The 25698-nt window shown below is 38.2% G+C and overlaps 1 protein-coding gene across 7 annotated transcripts in view; it reads right to left on the reverse strand.

Moving 5' to 3' along the window:
- Positions 1-25698, reverse strand: part of LOC119141279 (aminopeptidase O (putative)) — a 202600-nt gene that overhangs the window by 144009 nt on the left and 32893 nt on the right. For all 7 annotated transcript variants that reach the window (XR_005101890.1, XR_005101891.1, XM_037373415.1 and 4 more), the window contains 2 exons: positions 22087-22243; positions 17697-17945 (listed from right to left, as the gene is read on the reverse strand). Coding sequence is in view for 5 of the 7 variants with exons in the window: in XM_037373415.1 (XP_037229312.1) it covers positions 17697-17945; positions 22087-22243 (406 nt within the window). In the remaining 2 variants the exon portion in view is untranslated. The remainder of the gene's footprint in view (positions 1-17696; positions 17946-22086; positions 22244-25698) is intronic.

Genomic DNA, 25698 nt, shown 5'->3' on the forward strand with positions numbered 1-25698 from the left:
TAGCATAAATCACTTAAAAAAAAAAAAAGAAGTGGAACTCTTCTAATCCTTTGGCTTGCACAGTTTTTAATGGTCTGCTACCATGACGTATGTGTGACCTAACTTGTAAGCAGAGGGAAAATGTAATGACAGAAGTTTGGCATCTTCACCTGGATCACCTCACAGAACTCCCAGCTTTGTTCTTTTCTGCTTTCAAGGTGGTTATTATTGGAAAGGCATTTCTATTTTGACACATTCAGCATTCTTGTTGAGCAGTAAGCTACACTGTTTAGAATGTAGTTTGGTATAGGAGTTCAAAAATCTGTTCATTTTAGGTCAGACTATTACAAGAACCTCCAGGTAAAAGCTCATAAACAAATGCAGCTGTCACAAAATAAGAACAAACTGCCTTCTTTGCGTTCACAAAGGATCATATTTAAGACAACACAAGACTAAAGAGAAAGACACAAGTACAAAAAAAAATTTGCTTTGAGATGGAGAAAAATATTAATAATTCCTGCTTTACTCTCCTTAAGCACTGCATTAATCAGAAACTTAGAAGGCAAACGTAACAAATTTGGCACGTTTCAGTCTTGTTAGGCAGACATTAATTAAAAGTTCTTATGCCATGAGATGCCAAATGTTATCAAGCATAAAGTATTTATTTCCTGAATTCTGTTTAAAAATAGCACCCACACCCTGCCCCTAGTCTCAAACAACTGAAAAATACCTCAGAAAAGGGAAATCTGTCTTTTGCATTAAGTAGATATTACCAATGCTATTAATCACTGGAAAAGTTCTCTGTACATTTCTAGCCTTTCTACAAAATGTTGCCACCTACCTTCCCAGATTTTAATTGAAGACACAACTACTTTTCATTAGAAGAATAATTTCAATGTCCAGAATGCATTACACAAGCTTGCACATTACAGTTCCACATGAGTAGTCTGATTTCAATGCAAAACAGGGACATAATGTACTTAGTAACTAATATCTGGACTGACTTAAAGAAACCCATTATGTGAACTCACTTAGCTCAACTTAATTTCTTAGGTTTACAGGCCTCCATGACAACACATCCATGACTTAAGTCAGCATCCGTGGAGTTCATTTCAAGCAAAAGGTCCAAGGTACTACTATCTACATCCCTTCCCAGCTCATTACAGGCAAAAAAAAAAATCAGAAGGCTGGCCGATCTCCTCAACGCACACACTCCAAAAATAACCGTGAAGGATAAGATCTTTCCACAGTTTCTGCACCAAGTGTTTCCTACAGTATCTACCAAAAATGCATGCTTTGCTGAAAAAGTAACATTGTGTAAGCTGTTCTCAGCAGTTCTGCCATCCATCAGATCTTGTGAGCAACCAGAACTTTTCATCTAAAAATAGAAAACTTTCTTGTGGAAGGAATGGTAAACCACCTGAGTGCTCACCTCCAAACATTCTTGCCAAACCAAAGAAGCAGAAACACATTTCGTTTTAAAGAAACATTATACACTACTACAGTGGTGTGTAAGGTAGCTGGAAGTGATTCACAGTGGAAGGAATCCAGAAAGAAAGAGGAAATTATGATCCTTGGCAAATTGGGTCCAGAAACTGCCAGCGTCTGATGGTGGCAGTGCTGAAAAACGAGTCCTGCATTCTTAGCCAAACAGCAGCAGCAGCTTACTGAAGGCCATAATCACAGCTCAGCAGCGGATTCAGCAGCACATTTAACTAATCTGCACTGAAATGTCTGAACAGTAACACTAGCCAAGCAGACTGGATTAACTATTCTACAAGCATGGAACATATGACAGATGAAAATGATGCCTTTTGACACACGCTAGAGTCTCCGAAAGATTATGGTCTGAACTCAGACTCCCTTGCAACCCACTGCTGCTGCAGCTAGTGGAAAGCCTCAGACTCCACATAGAAAGGGACCGACAAAGCCTTGCTTAGAAAACTAACAATGGAACATGAGACACTAAAGAAAGTTTAGGCTAAATCCTCTCACTAAGGGTAACAGAAATCTGACCTAGGCCCCTGTGAAGCCCCATGCCACCAGACGTGGGGACTGTGCAGAGAAAGAAACGGATTAACAACATAGAGTGAAAATGATCACTCTAAGGTCAAATAAGCTGCTGAACACTAAGAATTTGATAAAACTGTCCTTCAGGAATGAAGTCTCCCAACTGACACCACTATGATGGCAAAGAAGTAAGAACAGCAAACACAGCAAGTATAGGATCCCTGCCGTTAAGCAGGAATTCTGAATTAACTGAATGGTTGTGATCAAAGCTAGTACTGAACTAAACTTATATGAGGAAAAGGGACTGAAGTACACACAGCACAGAGTTAGAGGGGGTGAACGTTATACAAATGAAATAACAGATAGGCAGCAGCTGAAAGAAGTGTGGGGGGGGGGCGGAAATCCCAAGTATCAATGCTATTTAAAAAGACACCTTGAGATAAGTTCTCAAAGAGGACATTAATATATAAGACTGAAAGCTAAACTGAGGTCTAGGAAGATGAATTTACCTTGGTCAGAGGCAACAAGCATATCACGAAGTACTTGCAGAAGGTCCCAAAGTTAAAAAACCAAACATATATAAATAAAACCCCAGCTGCAACAAGAAAAACATTCCTGCCTCCCAATTCATATAAAGTCCGAGCTTTTACCACCAGATTTTGTTTATTTAAGAATTTACTGGAGAAATGGTGTATAGCCCTAAAGCATTGTAAAACCATGAGATTCAAATCTTCACTACAAAGGAGTGCCATGGTGAAGGGCTTACCTAACCCATCTCCAACCACTTAGTGCGAAAAAATTAGTAAGATTTTAACAATGATCCTAAGAAGTTCTGTTGGTGGCCATGGAAGAGGAATTACTCTTAACAACTAATACATTATAGAAGATGGCTGTTGATAAGTTTTTTTTCCTGCCAGAGACTGCGTCAATATGACTACTGGTACTACAAACAAGCCAAAGTATAGATTTGGGAAGGCTTGTAGAGAAATGTGGAAGGCAGACATGGTTACAAGAAAAATGATTCATTGCACAAAAAGACCTAATCTTCATAATTTCATAGTCTATGTTCTAAATGTTCTATCTGGATTATTTTGAGCATATGCTATTTTTTCTTTGGATTTGTCCTTCTTCCCAGGCTTTCTGGAAGGAAAAAAAAATATTGAGTCACTGCCCTTGAGTAAATAATTCACTATTTGTATATTTCAAAAGATCTAAAAGCCCACATGTGTTGCTCACTCTAAATTACCTGACAATCACATTTCTGGAAAAAAATCCAGAATCAGCAGAAAGAGTCCAATTCACAGACTAGGAGAAATATAAATCTCACACAGAGTTCTCTTTCTGTTTGTAAACATTCTGTGGTCCTTCCACTTACTTCACAATCAAGGTAGACTAGAATTTCCTGGTATCAAAACTTCTATTAGGAATTTTACTTCGGAGAAGAAAAAGGAGCAATATGAAAAACAGGCTCTTTTAGCACCAGTTTGTAGGAAACACATTCAAACAAGCCCTTCTAGCAGAAGTGAGAACAATCATCAAATCAGAGGAAAAATACATGTAAGGACTTTGAAAGCCTGTTTCACAATTTTGAGCAGATCTTTTCTTAATTAAAATAACTTCTAGGTCAGGTTTTTTAAGACGACCCACAAAACAGGACACAAACTATTATTACTAATAACAATAATAAAAGAGTCCAACAAATAGCAAAAGCAATCAACACACTACTGGGATTCCTGCAATGGGCTCCAAACATGCTCATCTCCCTTGTCCATCATTTACTTCTATCACTTCAGAATGCCATCAAGTACTCTCCAATCACTACACAGCAATCCTAACATATAAACATTTCCCAATAAAAGCCAAAAGAAACCTTCAACAGGGCACTAACCCCACCTCAAAGACTATAGAAATTACGCACTTACACAATGAAAAGATGTAAGTTTGAAGCTTGGCAATTTTCAGAAAACAATTACTGCTGAGGTCATCTCTTTTGTAAGACCAAAAGGAAAAGCACTCCACAGGAACTGTTTGACAGGGCTACGTCCTTCCTGCCCTAATTAGGTACTTTTGGAAGACCTACACCTTTACTGTGGCTTTCAGTCACTACATAAAATTAAAATAGTAACAGACAGAAATAATATTCACGAAGTGTGCTGCAGCAACTTAATAAATTCATAATGTTATCCTTCACTGATGGTCAAATACACAATTTGAGAGCACAGAAAGAAACTTGCTATTTTTCACTAAGCCATGCAAAGCATACCTACTAATCTGGTTGTGCTTGGAATATGTTCACTAGCTACATTATCTAGTTTGTTCCCTCGCTGGTTCATATGTCATTACTAATTTCTATTTATTTTCCTTCATGTTATCATTGTTCAGCTAATTCTTATCTGTTCTTCTTCACAACATATTTATATAATTCACAACTATGCCTATACCTTTCTCCATACTTCCTCCTAGCAGTTTCTATACTCCTGTGGCCAAAACCCAGAGAAAATTGGCAATTGGCCTCTGTCAAATCATTAAATAAAATGCACTTGGGACACAGTCTTTATGCACAGAACTGCCTGGCAGAAGGCTCCTCAGCACAGAAGCACGCATCTACTGTGAGTACTAGAGGCAGTCTACACCTGTTAGGTCTGACATCACAGGCCAAGTCTCCCCACTTCCAGAGGGAGAGCTGGAAAGCAGCAAGACACATATAGCACAACGTACTCTGCAATCTCGACAAGGAGGAGCAGTGAAACGATAATCTCCATCTTTTTTTTTCTCCCATCTTTTTTTCTCCATGTTTAAGAAGCAGTGCTACAAATTACTAGCCTTGCAGTAGAAATGGGCAAGCGGTCTCAACATAGCCTTTAATTCTCCACCCCCCAAGGATGTCTTTAACTGACAGACATAGTAGAAAATTCCCTGGTTTTATCTGATAAACATGAAGACCACAGGCAAAAAGTGTTTAATTGCTGTGTTCACAGAAAGTGACTTTATGCGCACTCTATTAGTCCAACAAGACCTAAATCTGCCTAAAGCACTGAGAAAATTCTTCCTCTTCCACAGTCCCAAAAGTTTTAGATGAGAAAGATGTCATCAGAGTGTGCTTTTTGTGTACCAAGCTCTAAACTCTCAGGTAAGTAATCTCACTTTGCACAAGAACTCCTATTTTCAACAATACCACAATATACCTCATAAGAATTAGGAACAGTATTTAATACCTTATCTTCATTAACAGCTAAAAAGCCCAAATATTTACAAGAGTACCTACCTCTATATTTTTTAGCATTTAGCTGTAAAATTTAAGTTTCATAGACAAATTATGATCTCACACACATGGGACAGATCTACACAGAACTTCATGAAATTACTTATGATTGACACCAGTATTACAGGGACCATCACATTAATTGTAGTATTTTCAAAACACGAAAAATCATCAACTGCACGTATTACCTGGTTGCTGAAGTTGTAATTGTATGGGCAAAGGCAAATTACTTCCTTAGACATGTTATTTGGAGAACTGAATCAAAACTATCATCACAAACTTAAAGCAGATTAAATCACAAACCACATGTCATGGGTATGGAGAAGGAATAGAATTTGCACTCATTTAGCAACAAGCAGTTGTAAAATGTGGGTGTTTTAGACTACTTTTACATTATTGCCAAATAGTTACATGTTCTGAAATAGGTAACTGGTCTTTGGTTCATGGCTTCATTTTCTTTCCAGAGCTAACATGAACACTCATTGTAGGATTGGAGGACGACATTGCTGGCACCAAATAAGGCATTTCCGACAGCTTAACCAAATTCTGAAACAATTTCTAAAGAAGTTAATAAAATCAGTCTATTGCCATACTGCAAAAACATTCCCTACAAGATGACATCACAAGCAGTAAGACTAATATTAGAAACCTCTGTCAGGATATGAGATCCTCTTGTCACTAAAGATCCCATGCCTAACCCCCAATTTCAATAACATTCATTATTTTTAGTGAGCTGAAACTTCTACCGGTGAAATTTGCATGTTTTGATTAGAGGTAATAATGAAAATACTTCCGGTGGTTTTAAAAACAAAGGGTAAAAAAATTAAGCACTACACATTATTCCAAAGAAAGACTGACTTTTGTTAGTACCAGCAGCCCAGAAGTTTGGATCACACATTTCAAACTTGGCAGACAGTTACTTATTCTCACAAACAAGAAAAAGTTGGAAAGGCTAGTGCAATGTTACAACACCAGGTTTGGGTCCAGATGACACAGACTCAGTCCCTGACTTAATCTCAGCATAGGATGGGACAGGAAAAGGGAATTAGGAAACTGTATTTTTCTCTGAAAGATTCTCCTGTAACATCTACAGACACTAATTAGCTATCTGTAAAATAAAAATATATTCCTACTATTTGCCAGGATTTCCTGAAAACAGTATTTTAATTGTTGAAAGACTCTCAAAGTACTACGGCAACCTGAATGAGTCTGACATGGAGGGGGAGGTGTCATTTGTCACTGAACATAAAACCCAAAGTAGTCGCACAGGTAAAAGCAATGAAAGCTTGGAATCTCAGAAAAAAGTAAAGTCTGAAGGGACCTCTTTTCATCGCCTCCTGCGGTGGCAGTTCCACCACCTCCCTGGATGACCCATTTCAGTGCTTAACCATGATCATTGTGAAAACTTTTCCCCACGTCTAGTCTAAATTTCCTCACTGCAACTTGCCATTGTTGCCTCATATATTTTCCCAGTGCACCTCTGAGAGAGGCTTTGTTTTCCCTGTGAACCCTCCTTCAGGTAGTACGAGATAGCAAGTCTTGTCTTTTTCCCAGGCTAAGCAAATCTAGCTTTATCAGCCTCTTCTCATACAACGTATCCTCCTACCTCCTAATAATCTTAGTGGCTGCCTGATGGACTCTATCCAGTTTTTCAGTATCCCTGCCATAATAGGCTGCCCAAAACTGGGCACAACAGTGTCCCAAGTGTAGAGAAGACTATTGCCCTATGCCAGGAGTGGGCAAGTGGAGCCGGAGGCAAGCCGAAATTGTCTACCCAACTGCAACCATCCAAACAGGTTCCTTGGCCAGAAGCAAAAGGTGGAGGTCAGGACGGATTGCTTCACTCACAAGAACTGGATTTTGTAGAGTTTTTGCTCAGTAACATTACTGTTTTGTAGGAACATGAATTTGCTCAGCATTCTCTGAGGTAGCAACCAACAAGTACTTAAAGTACTGCTTATCTGAGAAAAGGGTTAGGGATCCTTAAATCAGTCTCCTATGAAAACTTCCACATAGACAAACATGTAGCCCATCAGTACAGAGACTACCTATTAAAATTCTATGTTCTCTTCATTCTCTCCTGGTCTACAAGTTTTCTGACACATTCCTTGCTATCACTATCCCTATCTTTAAGACTATGTTTCATTTTTCTCCCTCTTTAGCAAACAAACAAACAAAACAAGAGAAGAAAAGAAGGTGGGGGGTGGGGTGAAACCCAGAGCTATCAGTTTGTTTGCATAGTTTTGGTGGTTTTTTGTTTAAACTTGAAACCAAGGCTGCAGCAAGAAGGATTGACATTAGCACCTGGCAACTGGTGCCAGAAGCAGAGCAGTATGCATGGATTCAGTGCTTTCTATGCACTTCCTTTTGGTTTCAGCATCATTGGTCTTGCAGTCTGCATTTAGAATCTAAAATCTATTACCAGATTCAGGGTCTTCCCAGGTGGGGCTGGTAAATTGCAGACTACTACAGATTATGACAGACAGAGACTAAAAAAGCTCCACATACCAGGTATGGCAAACCAGATCAGACGATCAATTGCATGACAGAAGTCTGCAGCTGCTTTGAACATTGCCTTTCTTTTGGCCCTTTTCAAATTAAGCTTAGGGCTTCAAAACAATTGGCCACAACATTAAGTATCTTCTTTCTTAACACAGCATTTATATCTGCATTTATAAGCACTCTATTGTTTACATGACTAGTAAACAATACACAGAAAGAAGCCTTCAAGTGAGGAAAGTTCCGGCTAGAAGAGGAGACAGGCCGATAAGGGGTTGCAATCCACTGACATCAACAGAAAATTAGTTGAAAATAGGACAAAGATAATTGTGGCAGTGGGAGATGGCAACCTCTGACTTAAACAGCCCCCCCAAGAGGGCAAACCCCACCTGGGGAGCATGGGCAGTTGGCGGAGAACTTCAGCAGCGCTGTCTGAGGCTGCGCACTGATTTGCATTAGAAGCGAGACACTTGTAGCCAATCCTGTGTACGGTAAATGAATATGCAACGTGCTGTGAAGCATAAAAAGCGATCCCAGGAGGGGAGAAGTTAGGGAAGACTCCGTTGTAACTTCTGGGATTAGTTGACGGGCTGAACCTGTCTTCTCCCCCGCAGGGACGCCTATTGGGTAAGAACTTTATTCTACAACTAACTCATGGCAGCTGATATTGTGTTGGTTTAAGCTTGCTTTGCAGTCCATGTATTACCACTGGCAATCTTCAAGCCTTACTCTGTCACAAACTTGCATTTTGCATAATACAAATCTTCAGCTGAAGTTATTTTGTAGAAGTTTCTGGAGATCTGAATAGTTTGTTACAAGGGATTTGACTCAGTGACACTGTCAGTGGGGGCCCTGAATAGGTCAGTCGAGTCAGCCTCCGCTACAGTGGGCTGTCAAAACGCAGGTAGTGGACAGGCTGGACAGGCTGGTCAGGTGCAAGGGCCTTGTCTTTCCCAGGAAACTGATAAGCTGATCAAATATAGAGTTCAAGGAAATCACACACACACACACACAACCTTCTTAATGTGACAACAAGTAAATTCACATTCCTTTTTGTTTTAATTTTTTCAGTAATCTGTGACTAGAGGTGTTATCTTCTTGTGACACTGTCCAGAAGTGAATCATCTTAAGACAGGTAAATATTGTACCTTGCCTTCTAAAAGCCCTAAGAAAGCTCTATGGAAGACCACCAGAAATGAAAAAGAAAGCCCCTTGATAATGCAGAATATGCATTTGGCTTGTTTATTAACACATTCCATAGCAGAGGCTCACTTTAGGTGTTTATTATACGTAAGTACACGTTTCAGAAGACCAGATGAGACTGGGGGTTAGCGGCGGGAGTTGGAGACTTGAGTTGCTTTTGTTTTGAAACACAGATGTTGTTTGCACACACAAAACTGGATTATTAGGTTTGAGTCCTATAAGGTGGCCCAAAGGCAGGACAACAGGTTTCAGAGACTTATCAACTTTACCAATCATCAGTGACACTAAAGCAAGACAGCTTTACCATTGTTTTACCAGTTCTGACATTTTTTACCATTTTACCCTGTTTTTAAAGAGAGAAGCACACAATACTTCTCTTAGTTTACCTACTAAGATTTGGTGGTACCTGCTTTCTAGATTAGCAAGGTCCTCACATCAGTCTTTCTGCCAGATGGCACAGAGAATGGATGGAAGTCTCATCAGACAGCTGTGATGCACTACTATGACCTCAGCTTCTACGCTTTTGTGCCCATGAAGAGGCAGCATTTTACAACTGAAAAGTCCGGAATGACAGATTGCTATAATTCATAGGCACGAAGATCATACATGGATCTGGTTGGTTCCTGGAGAGTGGCTGTTGAGTACCTATGATCCAGCACTGACTAATGATGTTACCAGGCAGTATGGCTGATATTTGGTTTCAGTTCAAAATTTAGTGTCTGAGCATGGAATTTGCATTACTGTAAAGCCTTTTCAATCCATCTTAAGCTGCAGTAGTTGCTTCCACGGTTTAATAGACTACTACTAAATTGTTTTCTGTTTTATGCTGTTGCTACTGGAAGGAAAACAACACGTGCTCTTGTACAGATGTTACCTTAATGTATCACACTAGAGCAAAAGGACATGTCACCTAACTGTGGTGGTTATACAAGCCATTTGAATAATTTCCCTTTAGGGATTAAATATAAAAGCAGCCATTGCTGTAAGAATGATGAAAAAAGTCAAAGTCAATTTTTATTCTTCAGAGCCTCAAATGCTATTTCATCAACCTGTCAGACTGTGAAACAGAAGCCTAAGAGGGAAAAATATTTCAAAAGCAACTTGTGTATGATAGGTTTAAGTGTGTATCAGTACGTATCATTTTTAGCACATTCAAGCTTAAAAAAAAATAATGAAGCACATGGCTTTCAGACAGCTGGTGCTCAGACACTGGGGGAAAAAAAAAAGCCATCATATTTAAAATATGTAGATATTTTAAAGAAACAAGGCTTCCCTCACCACAGTCTCATGTCTCACATTTAGAATGTCTAGTTGCCAGGACATGTACTGTCTTTAATTTTTATGGTGTCACAAGGCATACTGCAAAACCATTTAGGGAGGAGGTAAATAGTAATAACAAAATTATTTATAGCAGGTAACTTCAACATCCCACTTTCTCACAAAGTGCTTAACCTTGTATTCTCTATTCTTAGTGTGCTGCAGCAATCAAACATAACTGACATCAATGAAGATCCCAGTATAAAACCAGAGCAGTATCTGGCTTACGAAGTTACCTTATAAAAAACTTGAAATGTTTCTCAAAAAGAAGCAGCCATTTTATTTTCCAGTGCCATTCAAAGCACACGATAGCCTATTTGCCAAGTCAAAATTAAAGAACTTTCTATTTTGTAAGTACTTATTTTCAAGAAAGTAAAGAGGGGGGGGGGAAGAGGTACTGAAGGTAAGAGATCTCTTTGCTTATTAATTCTTCAAATATCATTCTGAAAGGGGAAAAGGAGATGCTCTTTAGTAATAATCAACCTTATTTCTGATATTTGTTTAAAGTAATAATTTTTTTTGATTGTAACAATTTTATAAAATGATGAAAAACAAATTTTGCTTTCCAACAAGAAAGTGACTTTTTTTAGTCTCTTTGCAGGTTTACATCCAAAATAAAATCTGTTAAGAGCTACCAGACCAACAAAGCAGCTCTGCACATTAGTAAAGAAATAGATCATGACTGAAGTACTCCAAATCCTGTTTTGATACCAAAATGACAACTGGATGAAGGACAGTGATTGCAGTGGTAGGGAATTACACTTCAGGCTCCAGCTAAGAGTCAGAAAATGTTCTCAATGTCTAAATACCACTAAGTTCATATGCATGTGCTGTACAGCCATCAGCTAAATGCTCTGAATTACTGTTATTACAACTAAGACTCCAACTGGAATGAATTTTGAAAACCTTTTTTTTCTTGAAATAGTAAAGCAGTGCTTCAGCAAAAGTAAAAAATACTAAATTGCTACCCCATCAGTAGATTTATATTAGCTTCATTAAAATTCCAATTAATTCTGTAGCACTAAAACCAGAATCCAAATTCCTAAGACAGTGGCAAATTTGAGGGGAAAAAAACCCACCAGAATAAAGCAGTGAACTAGACACTTAGATGGCCAGAAGCAGATCCAAGATCTCTTTGAATTCAAAACTGTCTGTAGGTTATGGCGCATATAAGCCTATGGTGAATTTTGAATATTATGTCATCCAGGACTTAATATCTTTCTGGTATTAAAACCAAAGACATTTTAAATAGATACCAAGTCTTTTCTGTCTTTCAAAAAATTGCCCCTAGTATCATATTTTCCCCTCTCCATTCCTCAAGGCAAATCTCTGGAGTCCCTTTGCTAAACATAGGTACACTGAATTATTATTTACAGCAGCATTGCAACACAGTATGTGATGCTAGCAAACAGGCCAAAAATGTACCAGAATAGCTACTATTTAAAAGGAACCCCATGTCAATCAAAGTGAATCTCTGTATTTATAACTCTCTGTGGTAGTCTTTCTACCACAGACAACATGGATTTCACAGGTAATTTCCACAATACTAAACTAAACAATGCTTACTTATTTGTGTGCGATTTACAACACAAATAATTTTACAAACTGAAAAATGCCAATTGGAAAAACTGCCTCTGGAAAAGAAATGGGTAATTTACATCCTTTATAATGAACTCAGCATAGGTGGTCCTCTAAAACAGGATAGAAAAACAGAACCTAGGTTTAAAAAAATGGTTTATGCTCAATCCTGTTTTAGCACTTCTTTTTGCATTAATGACTAGATTTCATGATACTTTCAGCCAAATATCCCGGCTTGATCCCTCATCTGAGAAACACAAGAAAGATACAATTTCCTCCCAAGTAGACTCCGCTATGAATTTCAAGCAACCTTCAAATTCTATTTTAAATAAACCACACTGGATGTATACCAAATCATTGCTACTTGTAAGTATTTCCAGGAAGTCCAAGCTCATCAGCTTTTCTTTTTCTTTAAATTCAAATCACATTAAAGTTACTTGCATCATAAAGTCGAATTTCACTCATGTTTAACCAAGTCATGATCCTGCCAACAAATATACTACATAAAGATGCACATACAGTTTTTGAATGAAAAGGACTTTTTGTGTGTAAATTTGTGGGCATGCAAAACCATGTGCAGGATCAGAAATTAAAAGTCTTTGGCAATTTGCAGCCTCTCATACAAAAAAATCCACCAAAAAAAATCAGATACACAAGCAAACAAGTATGCAAAGTTCAAGTTATGAATCTCCAGCACATAATGAATGAAAAATAAGTTTAAAAAAATATATATCCATTTTTCATTCTCCAGACATCATACTTTTACTCTTGCCTTTAATTTTTGTACATGGTTATTTCTGTCTGGGTAACCAACTAGTGATATGTAAAAAACAGAAAAAGGAGAGCTCGTGTTTAAGGCCTACACAAGTATTTAGTCAAATTAACTCAACTGAAAATGTTGTGAAAAAAGTTTATGGTCAGGTATACATCCACAAAATGCTTCAACAGCTGAGGCAAACAGTCACAGTTCTGCAAGACTGAACAATACTAAAGACTCACATTTAGGTTTGATACTTGGATGTTTTCCAACAGTCCTGGCTGATTTTACAATAGGCTTAATCAGTTGTCATTGGAACAGTGCAGACATACAGATAGGATAAACAGTGGCTACAGACACACAAATCAAAGTGTCTGCTTGAGCACTTCTGTTTTCCTTTTTTTTCTTTCTTTTTCTTTTTCTTCTCTCTTTTCAATTTAAAAAGTTCACAGCCTTGGTGACACGGCCTGGAAAGACTCAAGGGTTTACTGATACATCATGTTTTGAAGAAAGGGTTATTCTTTCCTCTTAAAATACCAAAGACAATTTGCATGACAGGAGAAGAGTGACTATGATCTTTATAAATAGGATTGAAAGCTGGGTTGCTAAATCCATATTTAGCCAGCTATGTAAGTTGACCTGATTTACAAATATGCCAAGCATCCTCTATGCTTCTGTCATCAAACACCATTTGGGTTTCAAGGGCATCCAGCAATCTTGAAAGCAAGGCCACTAATTTTAGAGGCTAAATAGGGTTCAAACAACCTAGCATTAGGATCCTGTTTTGAAAATGTCAGTATCTTGCTCTGATGTTCTTTGGTTCCACTTACTTGCTAGGCCTGCTGGCCAAAATTGAATAGCCCAAAGAGGTAAGAACAGAACTCCATCTATCCCATTATTCTATTTTCAGCAGTTACTAGTACTAACTGTTTAAGGAAAAACCAAAAGCATAGTACATACCAAGGAACACTCTTCTCATCATACTCTTTTAGCTCCCTGCAAACATGTGACTAGCCAAGGCATGACACATGGTGCTTGACTAAGAATTTACCCTTGTGCTAGCACTTACTACAAAACTAGTACATCTAAAGTACATTAATTCAAACAGAAAAAAAAAAAAACCCAGTAAACTTACATTATTTAAGCTATGCATGCTGGAAACAAAAATCTTTGAAGACCCTTATTTCAAAAAAAGTACTTCAACTCAATGCCAACAAAGGCTCTCCCCCAGGAGAATAAAAGAAGTATCAGCACATTTGCTGTGAAGTAGAAAGATGGTCAGTAATTTCTAAAGCCACAGAAACATTAAAAAAAAATAGTGTGACTGTGAAAGGCCCTCAATGGTTATGAAGGAAAAAACTACATGGGGAAAATAAAAAAAATAATTTAAAAAAGGACTTAACACAATTAAACACTGCAAGAGAATTCAAGATCTCAAGTGCAGGCTCAAGTGCCACAAAAAGTTGAGTCTTTGTATTCAAAAAAATGTTCTTCCTTAGGAAACAATAAAGAACAAGGAATTCAGTCTCTTCAGGTTTTGCCAAAAGGAAAGAAATTGAATTGTAGGTCAACAGGAAGAGATTTTGAAACACTAAGTTTTAAAATGTGATCAACAAAACTGGACTAGGTAAGAACTGACTTAAGAGCATAACAACCAGGGAAGACACAGACCCCGTTTTTTATTTGAAGTCTTTCAGCCAGCTTTGTTCACCTGTGTTAACTACTGGCTCACATGAGAGCATTTGCAACTGTGAAATAACTCTCCTATTTAAATACCAATGGGGTTGACAATTCCTCAGGGAGTAGCATGTCATCATCAAAAGCACCAAAACAAGGTGGTACTTTTAATCAAAGTACTGAATGATGCACACCTTTCAGCGCAGTGTGAGGTCAGGGATCTCTCCCCTCAACAGTCTTGTTAGGAGCTGTAGAGTCCTTGCAGTCTGACACACTTCCCTACTCCTTTTCTTTCAATTCACTCCCTTTAGCTAGTGAGAGAACTTAAAAGCAGATACTTAATTGCTGTTAGGTGTTCATGAAACTCTCAAAATTCTACAGAAAGCACTGAATTTCTGGCTTTTAAGTTATTTAGATTTTGTCCACAATATTTTATTGATTTAATTTATGTACAGTTTAACATAATATCACTAACGAAGACATATAGGCCACACTTTTCTTTTACTAGAATAAATTTGTGAGAAGCTGTACTGAATCACTTGCACTGAAACAGTGTAAAACCAAGAGAGAGTGCAAAATTAAATCCTCCAGCTTCAAAGATCTGCAGGGAACAAGAAGGGATGACTGTGATTATTATATACAGTCAAGATCCTGTTTCCATACAGAAGTCCATAGCAAACTAAAAAACACAGGAAGAGATATACAGAAAACACAATTAAATGAATAGGCTTTCAGCTAGAGTTTTTCTCATAAAGCATCTGTTAGACTTCAAGAAAAATGCAGCTGACCCACAGTGGTGGCTACTGGAATAGACAGCTTAAAATGCCTAATTAGGTCACTATGCAAGAAATATCATCATCTCACATCAGTCTAAAATGTTGGGGAAACATCCTTTTTAAGTAAAGGGAAGTATTTTGGGATATAAAAAAAACACAGTACGTATTGGTTAATGAGGAACAGACAAAGAAAAGTGCCAGATTCTGTAAAGCCCTGGTACTTCTGATGATGACTAAAATTTATGACTGCTTCCTTCTCTGGCAGACAGGAGTACAATTAGAATTCTCAAAACAACAGCCCCTTTGTGTTGGCATGCTGTGTTATGTTTATGCTGCTACAGATAGACTAGAAGATAGAAAATAAACGCTACACCACCCTTTTTAACCCAAGATAATAGCTGACTTTTTTTTTTCATGTGGGTTGGACATGGTTTTTTCACATAGCTTATTCTTAACTGAAGTCATTTAGGTAATTAGCATTGCATGCAAGGAATTAACCATTTAAGTAGCTTATTACACATAGAAGCCTCTATTTGAAAAAAGTCACACAAAACAAGAACAAATGGGCTATTATGAGTCACTTAATTTTCTTTGCTGTCCAAATAGTTTGAAATTCAAACAGCTTAAATTATTCCTTTATTTCAGTTTTGAAAAATTTGAATGTGCTTGGCTTGATGAACTGTTGAATGAAAAGCATGCGGAAGTACGCATGCCCCTTCTTTCATCCTTTACTTATATTCAGTGATATGGATCACTTGGAACTGACAGTGGTTAGAAGCATAGGGAAATAAAAACAGGTTTTTCTGATCTCCTTCACAAAGAAAGCACAATTACAATATTCTGAACATGAAATCTGAACTCAGATAAACACAGATGTTTTTTTCAGTAGCATACCCTGCAGGCATCTTTTCCCTCTAAGTTCTGGGAAAGGTACATGCAGGGGAAGCTTTGACAACTTCCCAAAGAGCAATAGTGTATCAAGATTTCTCCTACTCTGTGCTGTCATTTTGGCCTAGACATTTCTCCATCTCTTTCATTTCGTACTATTTGTGTGTCTTGCCCATTGGTTCCACTGATCACAGCTCTTACTACACAGCTAAGTAAAGTGGCCGGTTTCTTCCTCAGTTACAGTGATGATCCATAAGGACCTGTGTGAACCTTTTAGTACCACGCCTTTGAAGTCAGAGGAAATCACTAAGCAGCTTTACCAATTTCAGATGGCTTCAAGAACACGGTACACAACATCACACTTACCTCCAAATCAAACCACCATTCACAGCATCAGACTATTCTCTGTGGTAGTAGTAGTCTGTGGGCCATGCCCAAAGCAACTAGTACTTGAGTACATTTCTTGCTGCTTTCATTTAGTTCATTGAGTAAAGAGCCGTCACTGAAAATTCAGTAACCTGTACAACTATCTACAAAGCAATGAGGCTTATATGACAAAGGAGAATCCCTGAATGCTTAAGTTTAAAATTTTATGGATCTTCATTAAAAAAAAAAAAGTAAATTTATGCTAAAACCTATATAACATTATTACACGCCAGCAAAATTTTCTACTTTTAGCCCTAAAAGGATCGCAAGAGGAATGCTGTAGGAAAAAAAAAAATCAACATAGAGAAGAAACAAAACATGTAGCATAAAACAAAATGCTTCCTTATTTGATTAATTATACTCTTTGTAAAAAGAAATAAATTTGTGGTTCATATAAGCACTTGAACTGGTGATTTCTAAAATTTCTTGAAGTTGCTTCAGACACCAAACCTACTCAACACCTGCCCTAAGAGCCCCCCCCAAAAAAAGTCTGGGAATACACCTTTCCTTTCACTCCTCATCTTTCTAACCAAGCTTTGCCTTTAATTATTCTCTTGCATGTTTTGTCCATCTACATAAATGAATCCACTCTACTGTTGGCACTAGGAAAACAGTGAATAAAAAGTGTTTCATTCTCTGCTATTAACACATACTGTCTCATTACCAACTTAAAAATACATCCTTTTTTAAGAAGAATAAAAAACAAATGGGGAATTTCAATCGTTAATCATTGCCTTACAACTAACAGAGCTAAAATTCTACTGACATTGCACAACTGGAAATTATACTGTAAAACCAAAAATATTTAATTAAGCTTTAATTCTCCATAAACCCATGAAAACTTGATAATGAAATCCTTACAGTTTGCCTTACTGAGCTTCCAAAGACCAACATTTGACTAGAAAGTTATAAATCTCAAAAGGCTTATGAATAATGAGAATAAATTATCTGGATTTTGACATGCTCTTGTTCCGTCAAGACATAATGGTAAAATCAACACCAAATGAAAACATGACACAGCATCAAGTATTTAAATCAACAGAACCATTAAAAAAAATCCTTGACTTTGACAAATGCAGAAACTCAGATGCATGTTTAATATGCATATAATTTCCTTTCCTGAGCCCTGTTAAAACTAATGTTAAAGATCATATCTCAAAGGATGCAAACAACCCTAGCCACATGAAGCCAGAACTAGAGTTTTGTTTGGTTTAAGAACAAGAGCACAGCAACTTCATATTGATAGCAATGTGACACTGTTAACTACCTGATAAAAACGAGCCTAGGAAAATACAGGAGATGAGATACTAAGGAGTTTCTTTACCTAGCCATTCCTAGGCTGGAAAAGTTGGAAGGAACTATCAAAACATCAAGCCTGGAAAAGGGATGGGTACCCAGTGTGGTGTAAGCAGCCGAGAGGCACCGAGGAATTAGCTGAATCAAACATTCTTCACAGCGTTCCATAAGGCACCAGGGAGCAAAGACTCTATAAGGAATTACTGCCTGCAACCTGGCAGCAGAATCTTGGAAACGGCAGGGATATTCCACATGACCGCAGATTTCTTCATGCCATCTGAAAATAAAAAAAATTAAAAAAAAAAGAGAGAGAGAGAGAAAAAAATATAGTTTAATGTGATACCAGAAATGTCCACAACTGCGTATGCTAAGACAAGGATATTCTCTAAACATCAGAATGACAGTTCGCATAAAAACAACTCATTTGTATTCTCACACTGTTCACATGTGCAGCACTTCGTGAAAACAGTCATTAATACCTGTCTGAGTAGAACTGATATGGTTACTCATAACCAAAAAAACCCTAGTTAAACCTTGTTTTTATAATAGATATCCACCAAGAAACCAAGTGCTTAAAATGTACATCAACTAAATAACAATACAGAAATTCTTATTTATTCAGAGAATTCTTATTCAAATATGACTATGAAAATAAGGTTTTGTACATATTAACACAAATACATTAAGTGCAATTAGAATGAAATTCCAAGTGGGCTTTTTTTCTGTTGTTACTAAAATTTTCCAGGAACTTTTACTAACTTTTTTTTCCTTAAGTAAAAAACAACACTAGATCTCAATTCCAGCTTATCACCATAGAAGCTTAAAAATACCACATTAGGATCAAGCTTACTTTACATTACTTTTACAGGATATCCAGATCCGTAACTGGAAGAATTGAGGGGTAAATCAATTCCTTCCCAAACACTGAGTCATATACCTTCACAATAATTTACCTGCCCAAACAGACTCATATCTAAACAGATATAAGCTTCATGTTTTCACCTGCTAGCCTGTCTTTCTGTACAGCATAGAACCTCTCCTTAGTTTGAGCTCTCAACTTACAGAAGCTGGTTCTTCTCTGCCTGGACAGGCAAAGCACTTGTTATTGCACCTGACATCACTGAAAGCATTTATATTTGCAAGATCATGCTCCAGGTAAGTCCTGACAGAAAACAAAATGATAACACGTAGAAAAGGACTACAGTTTGCTGAAGTGACAACACTTCTGTTTACATAACTTTCTGTAAAAGAAGTGGACTTTAAGCTATTATACAAAAAAACTACACCCATCATTATACCATTTTTTTCCAAGGGTGGTCTAACCCAGTATATTTCTGCTGTAAAACAATGTCACTTTGTATTTAATTACCAGAGTTGAGGTAAGGCAAGAACATGAAAGCTTGCACCCTATCTCTTGTAAAAGCTCCCAAATCCTTAATGACCACAAGGAGATAGGAAACTGCCTCAACACTCTCTCTCCATTTAACATTTTCTTTGATACAGTGCCCTTATGGCAAACCCACTGGCACCTGGACGTAAGTGATATCCAGTACATATTTCAACAACTTATTTCAGAAATCCTTCCTTTTCCCGCTGCCCAACAGTTTATCTCCACTATCTTATCTGAGACACTATCTTATAAACATTTAGTTGTCTATCCATTTCACACCCTTTCTAGAAATGCCTACTACTGTGCACAGTGTTCGTTTGGTTACCTATTCCTAATGACTAAAGTAAGTAACAAGTGTTGGTTGTGCTAACTCCCAAATAAAGATTTACTGGGTATAACTGGAAAAGCAGATTTTTAAGAACATTGATTTTTATGTCCTAATTAACCGCAAAACAACATTGTATACTTAGTCTCTCCTTTTTGTCTATGCATAATAGGTACCACTCTTGCAAAGGATTTTTTGATATTTTTTTTTCCTTCTTGGTCAAGTTGTTTTTCTGAAACACATTAGTTCTTCCACTGTCACAAACTCAACTGCTATAGATACATCACAATACCTGTGCCAATTAATTTATCCAATCACCATCACACTTATTAAAAATTGCACTAATTTTTGCTACAAAAATATTCCTTTTTCAGTTTTTTTTTAAAAAATGGAAAACATATTCTATCAACTGTCAGAACAATTTTTTTCACCAAATCAATAAAAATTCCTATTACTGAACATGCTGTACATTAAAGAGTAATATATAGAGAGTATCACCGCATATTCCTGTAGAGACAGTCATATTATAACATACAAATAGTAGATGAATAAACACAAAACAATTTTATTAAGCCTATAAACTAGTTTCAAGCTTGAATAGGCATGTCTTACTGATCTTATGTAAAATATTGAAATTCAAGACTTATTAGTATTTTTTTAAACCAAAATCAGCAAAGCTGCAAGCCGTCAGAATCCTTTTGTTTTAAATTCCAACAAGAAATCCCTGTTAGGTCCTCAAGTTCCAAAGTCTCACTAGCTTTACCAAACTGGTAAGGACTTCCACTGTCTAAATATTAACATGGTATTAGTGCAAAACAGCTATTTAAAAGGCAAGTATTGTTTCAGCTAAGTTTCTAATTGCATAACAGAAAAAATAGTTAAGGCCTGACTAACCTGATCCCCTCCTACAACAAAAGAACATTTTCTGTTGACATGGGAGAAGCAGTGTACATTGTTTGCATGGACTTCAGCAAAACATTCATCACAGTTTCCCACAGCCTTCTCCTGGACAAAGTAGCAAGATACAGACTGGATGGATGGTCTGCAAGATGGATAGGAAACTGACTCACACGCCACACTCAGAGTGTGATCAGTGACTTTTACTCAGGCTGGCAGCCTGTCACAGGTCCCGCAGGGACTGATACTGAGCCCCACACTGTGCAACATACTCACAAATGTCCTGGATGATGGGATTGAAAGCACCCTCACTGGCTCTGCCGACAACACCAAATTGGGTGGTGAGGTGGGACAGCAAGAACAGCGTGAAGTTCAACAAAGTGCGAAGTCCTGTGCCTAGGATGACATAACCAAAGAGCCCAGCACAGGCTAGGACCTGTGTGTCTGAGCAGCAGTCTTGCTGAAAGGGACCCAGGGCTCCTGGTTCCAAGCTGAACATGAGTCATCAGTGTGCTGCTGCAGCAACAAAGGCAAAGCGGAGGCTGTGCTGCATTCACAGGGGCATTACTAGCAGAGACAGACATAGGATTACCCCACTCTATTCAGTGCTTGTCAGGCTTCACCTGGAGTATCGTGTCCACTTCTGGTCCCCGCAAATCAACAAAGACAGACAGACTGGAGAGGGTCCAAAGGCGGCCCACAAAAACAAACAAAGGGCTGGAGAACCTGTCCAGTGAGAAAAGACCGAAGGAGCTAGGTCTTTTCTCAGAAGAAAAGAGGAGGAAAGGCTCAGGGGGACCTCATCACAGTATTCCAGTACTTAAAGGGCATCTATAAGGGGCACAGAGTTGCTCTCTTCAAAAGGAGGCATATATGGCTGCTAGACAGCTTCATCTATGCTCCCTCTCCCACAGAAGATTGGACCAGATGATCTTTCAAGGTCCTTTCCAGCCTGGGCTGTTCTGTGATTCTGTGATTCTATGAATTTGAAAAGCTGAAAGTAATATCTGAGAAAATCCAGTGCCATGTCTGAGACTTCTGCTAACTATGGGTGAATACATGTGGAAACAAGTGGTATTTCTACAGAGATGTAATTTTTAGCTTCACATCTCACATGCAGGCCTATACACAGTATTGTTCAGTTCATCTATCACTCTATAATCATTTAAACTCAATAAGCAGGTTTGACTAGATTGGAAGGAGGAATAGATCTATCCAAAATAATTACATTGCTATTGGTTTGGTGAGACAGCTAAGTAGCCACTGCACACGCTAGACAACAGGGTATTTTTTTAATTGAAAAGAATCATTGGTCCAACTTTATTTTATGGGACCACTGCAACAGGTCTTCCATCTAGCCAGTCAGTACACATCGCCCCAGGCAAACCACTGTACAGGCCAGCTCTAACTCTGGGATGGGACTGGACAGGAATCCATCAGGTATCCAGAATGGACCAAGTCTGGTAACATGAAAGATCTTACAGCCAGGCATTGCAAGAAACAAGGGAGGACCTGGTATTGCTGCAGTAGAGCATCAAGAGACACAAAATGTAGGATGCAAATCCAGAGGATACTGGGATTTATTAACCCTGTTGCTCACTAAGCAGCTTGTTTTCACGTAAAAAGAACCACACCCTTATCCATGAAATAATGCCTTTGGAATCATTTCCCTGTCAAGATTTTTCTGTTCAGATTGTAAAGTTCTTTTTTGATTCATGTACTAATATGACTCATTATCACATTCCACAGAATAAATGAAAACGCTATCCATATATCTCATTTTTCAACAATATTCTAAATACCAACCTGAAATCAGCTTGTGAAGATGGCAAGGAAAACTCAATGTTTGACTGGATAGCAGCTGTGAAGGACTGCTGTTTAACCTCCTGCCAACATCCCACGGCAATAGTGAAGGTGGATGCTGGCATTGGCATAGTCACATAGTAGTACCAGCTCAAGATACCTGTAAATAAAAGGAACATTCGTACAGACTGAGTCACAGCACACATTCAGTACTTGACATTTTTATGTACTTGAGATTTTGGGCCAAACCTCCTAAGCTTACTTCCTGCTTCTTGTTGAAGTATGAAAAATAATTTTACAGAGATGCATAAGAGCAGTCATATGTAACCACTATGGATGTAGTACTGTTTACTTACACCTGAGACTTTCCTCTGTCTGCTGATGTCTTTATCTATAAATAAATCATCTGTAAGCGGGATGTTATTCATGCAGCTTAACATGACTGTACTGTTACTGCCCAAAAATTGCATCAGATGTAAAATCTAGTAGCACCTTTAGATACACACTCACAAAAAAAAATCAAAATTTAACTCTTTCAACCCTGGATCGACCACCTCATGGTTTTGTTTTGACTGTATAATCTCATACAGAACAAAATCTTTTCTTTGTGTTCTGGACAGTACCAAACTGATAGGCAAGTTCTAACAAACAACACTAGTGCTTGTGAATTGGACCAGCCAATCTGAGATATATGATGTGCCAACCAGGCAGAGAAAAATCAAAGCTTAGAATCACATGGGTTATTGCCTAAATCAATGATTTGGTCATGATAATCCAGAAGCTGCCTAAACAAGATTAGGGAGTCAACAGAACATAAAAAGGTGATAAATCTTATCATTATAGGAACACAGTGCTGGAAGACAAGGAGTACAGTATAGGATGGCTATAACTATGAAACATTTGGCAAACTGGAGGATGTTTTAGGACAGCATACCCATCATTAATCTAAATGTTGCTTAGCTTTTCCGTCTGTCCCTTTAAAAAAGGTATAGCTTAAGGGTCACGTTCAAGTACTGATTTATAGTCACAAGTACAGTTACTACATCATACTAATAGGTTAATTACTCTTGGAAAGAGCCTATCATGAGTTACAACCTGCTGAATCATGTGCAAATAGCTGTAGCTGTGGCAACTGTGGAAACATACAAACTTCAGTTATTTTAAGAGAACATTAATACTTGGGTTTTTGCAATAGTATTCTGACCAGACCTGTGGAACTCTATCAAAAGGGGGGAAAAAAATGAAGAAAAAAAGTCCAGTGGAGGCCACAAGGCACAGAGGAAAGGAAATAAGCAACTAGCAAAGCATCTCTGGGTTTCCTACCTTAATGATTACAGAAGGTCAAGCTGTCCAAAGGAAGGACTTTTTGCTTAGTCTCAATAAATTTTCTACTTACTACTAGTATAACAAACAATACTATTTGTGAAGTCTTGCAAGAGGTAGATAAAGCCTCTGCCTTTCACATGCACTAGCAACTACTTAGAGTCCCTCACCCCATTCGACTTTTGGCAACATTCACCACTACTAGCAAAAACCTTTTGTCTGTATTGTTAGGTGAATATATATTACTCCTGTAATTTTCCTGACCTCCTGTCAATACGTGAGCAAAAGCAACATAATTGCTCCAAACACAATAGGAAAAAGAATGATAGCTCTTTTGCGAAATCCCCCCCTCCACCCTTTTTTTTATCAACTTAGCAAAGCTACAAATGAGCCAAGGCAAGCAAATGCCACCTTGGAGAGAAAGAGGTCACCCAGGACAGCAACAGTTTATTATTCTGACATACCAAACTCCTGATACAGAGAGTTGCATCAGTACATAAGCTGTGCTAGAAGCCCAGGCCTGCCCACACTGTAGGTAACAGCAGCTTTACCATTGACTTAAATGCGTACAAAAGAAGGCCCAGAAACAGTCTACAATACTGGACTCTGTGTAGCATCTGTTACATACAAAGCATTACAAAATGCTCCATGCAGCTATGTTAATGGTAAAACCTTCAGAGTTAAATAACAGCAGAGGAAGAGTGAAAATTTGAGGAATTGTAATGGAAACGGAAAACCAGTAATGTGTTTTTAACTGAGTTCTGAAACTTGCAGGGAAGTCAAAAGGCAGTGACAGAAAACTGTTCCAGGCAGCAGGAGGTGTAAAGAAGGCTCTCACAACAGTGCGGAGACTGAAACGAAAAGGTGCTGGCGTGTGCTATGCAGAGGCAGCAGAGAGGGTTACAGTGAGAAACAAATTTAGCAAGACAGGCTACAGCAAGCAAGACCATAGAGTTTTTTTAAAAAACAACTGTAATTTGAACAGAATGTCAAAATGACTGGGGAATCAGTTTAGTACTCCAGAGAGAACAGCATGTACTGCATTCAGAAGTTCACATGAATTAGCAACGAAGATATTCAGATCTGGAGCAAACCTGGCAAATGGGTGAAGGTACCAAAGACAGAGAAAGCTATGGGGTTTTGGTACGTGTTTTCAGATTTCTCTAAATTAGGATTTTCTGAAGAAAAGAAAAGCAACTAGCATACAGATCCTTGTCTTCTTTTCAAGCCCCTGGAATTCTGCAGGCATTACAGAAACCATGCAAACTGGATATTCACAGAAGATCCAAGACTTATACTGTCTTTACACACCTAATTGAGGCTCAATCCATTTCCTGCAGGGCTTTTAGACACCTTCTGCATTCATACTCTAGAACTGTGTAAGATAACTACGTATTTATACTACAGTTGTTTTGTCTTGAACAACTGAAATCACATGCACTGGCATGACAAATGAGCCCTCTCTACAGTGCATTCACTGACTGGTGGATGGTATTTATGTTGGCAATACTTCCCTACAGCAAGCACCCTGAACTAGCTGGAGAGTCTAACCACACTTATCTTCTGTCTTCTCGCTACAGGTAATAACTGTGCTTTTCTCCCGTAACTTCACTTCCGCTCTTTAACTTCCTTCAGATCAGTGGGCTTTGTTTTGTTTTCCTTCATCACCCCTCAGATCCACCCTAGGGAACAGTTTGGGATCACAAGCTCCAGCTCTGCTCCCCTGTTCTCCCCCCTTCCCCTGGCTGCCCTCTGCCTTCCCGTGGCTACCTTGGAGACAGCACCACCTCTAGGGTAAGAGAAAACCGTGCAGCTCAAACGGGGAGACGGCTTGCTTCATCAAAACCACCCAGCATTCTGTACCACAAAAACAGTTTCACACTAAGCAAGGGCACCTTGGGAAGGCTAAGATACTAGGATGGGGTTAGTCCGTGGGAAACATAGAGGAAGAGCACTCTAGTCCTTTTATTTGTAGTGCTTATACCCTGTCCTTACAACCAGACTGGATTAAGAGCAACTCGATTCCTACGGGTAACTATTTTAGGCAATTCTAGTACTTGCAAAACATTTTCTCTGCTTATAATTTTGAAAATAATTACTCAAAAAAAATCAGCTCTGCAAAGCAAATCTGCTATGTCGTAACCGCACAAACCATGCAACAACAATCACCTATTCTATCAGGTGTAACTGGAAAACTTCCTGTGCAAAATTTGGGAATAAATTTAACAAGGGTAGGAAATTATAATCTTTTTATAATTGTGCAAAAGAACAATTTAAAGGCCATTTATTTCC

This window comes from Falco rusticolus, chromosome Z (assembly GCF_015220075.1).
Source record: "Falco rusticolus isolate bFalRus1 chromosome Z, bFalRus1.pri, whole genome shotgun sequence".
Lineage (NCBI taxonomy): Eukaryota > Metazoa > Chordata > Aves > Falconiformes > Falconidae > Falco > Falco rusticolus.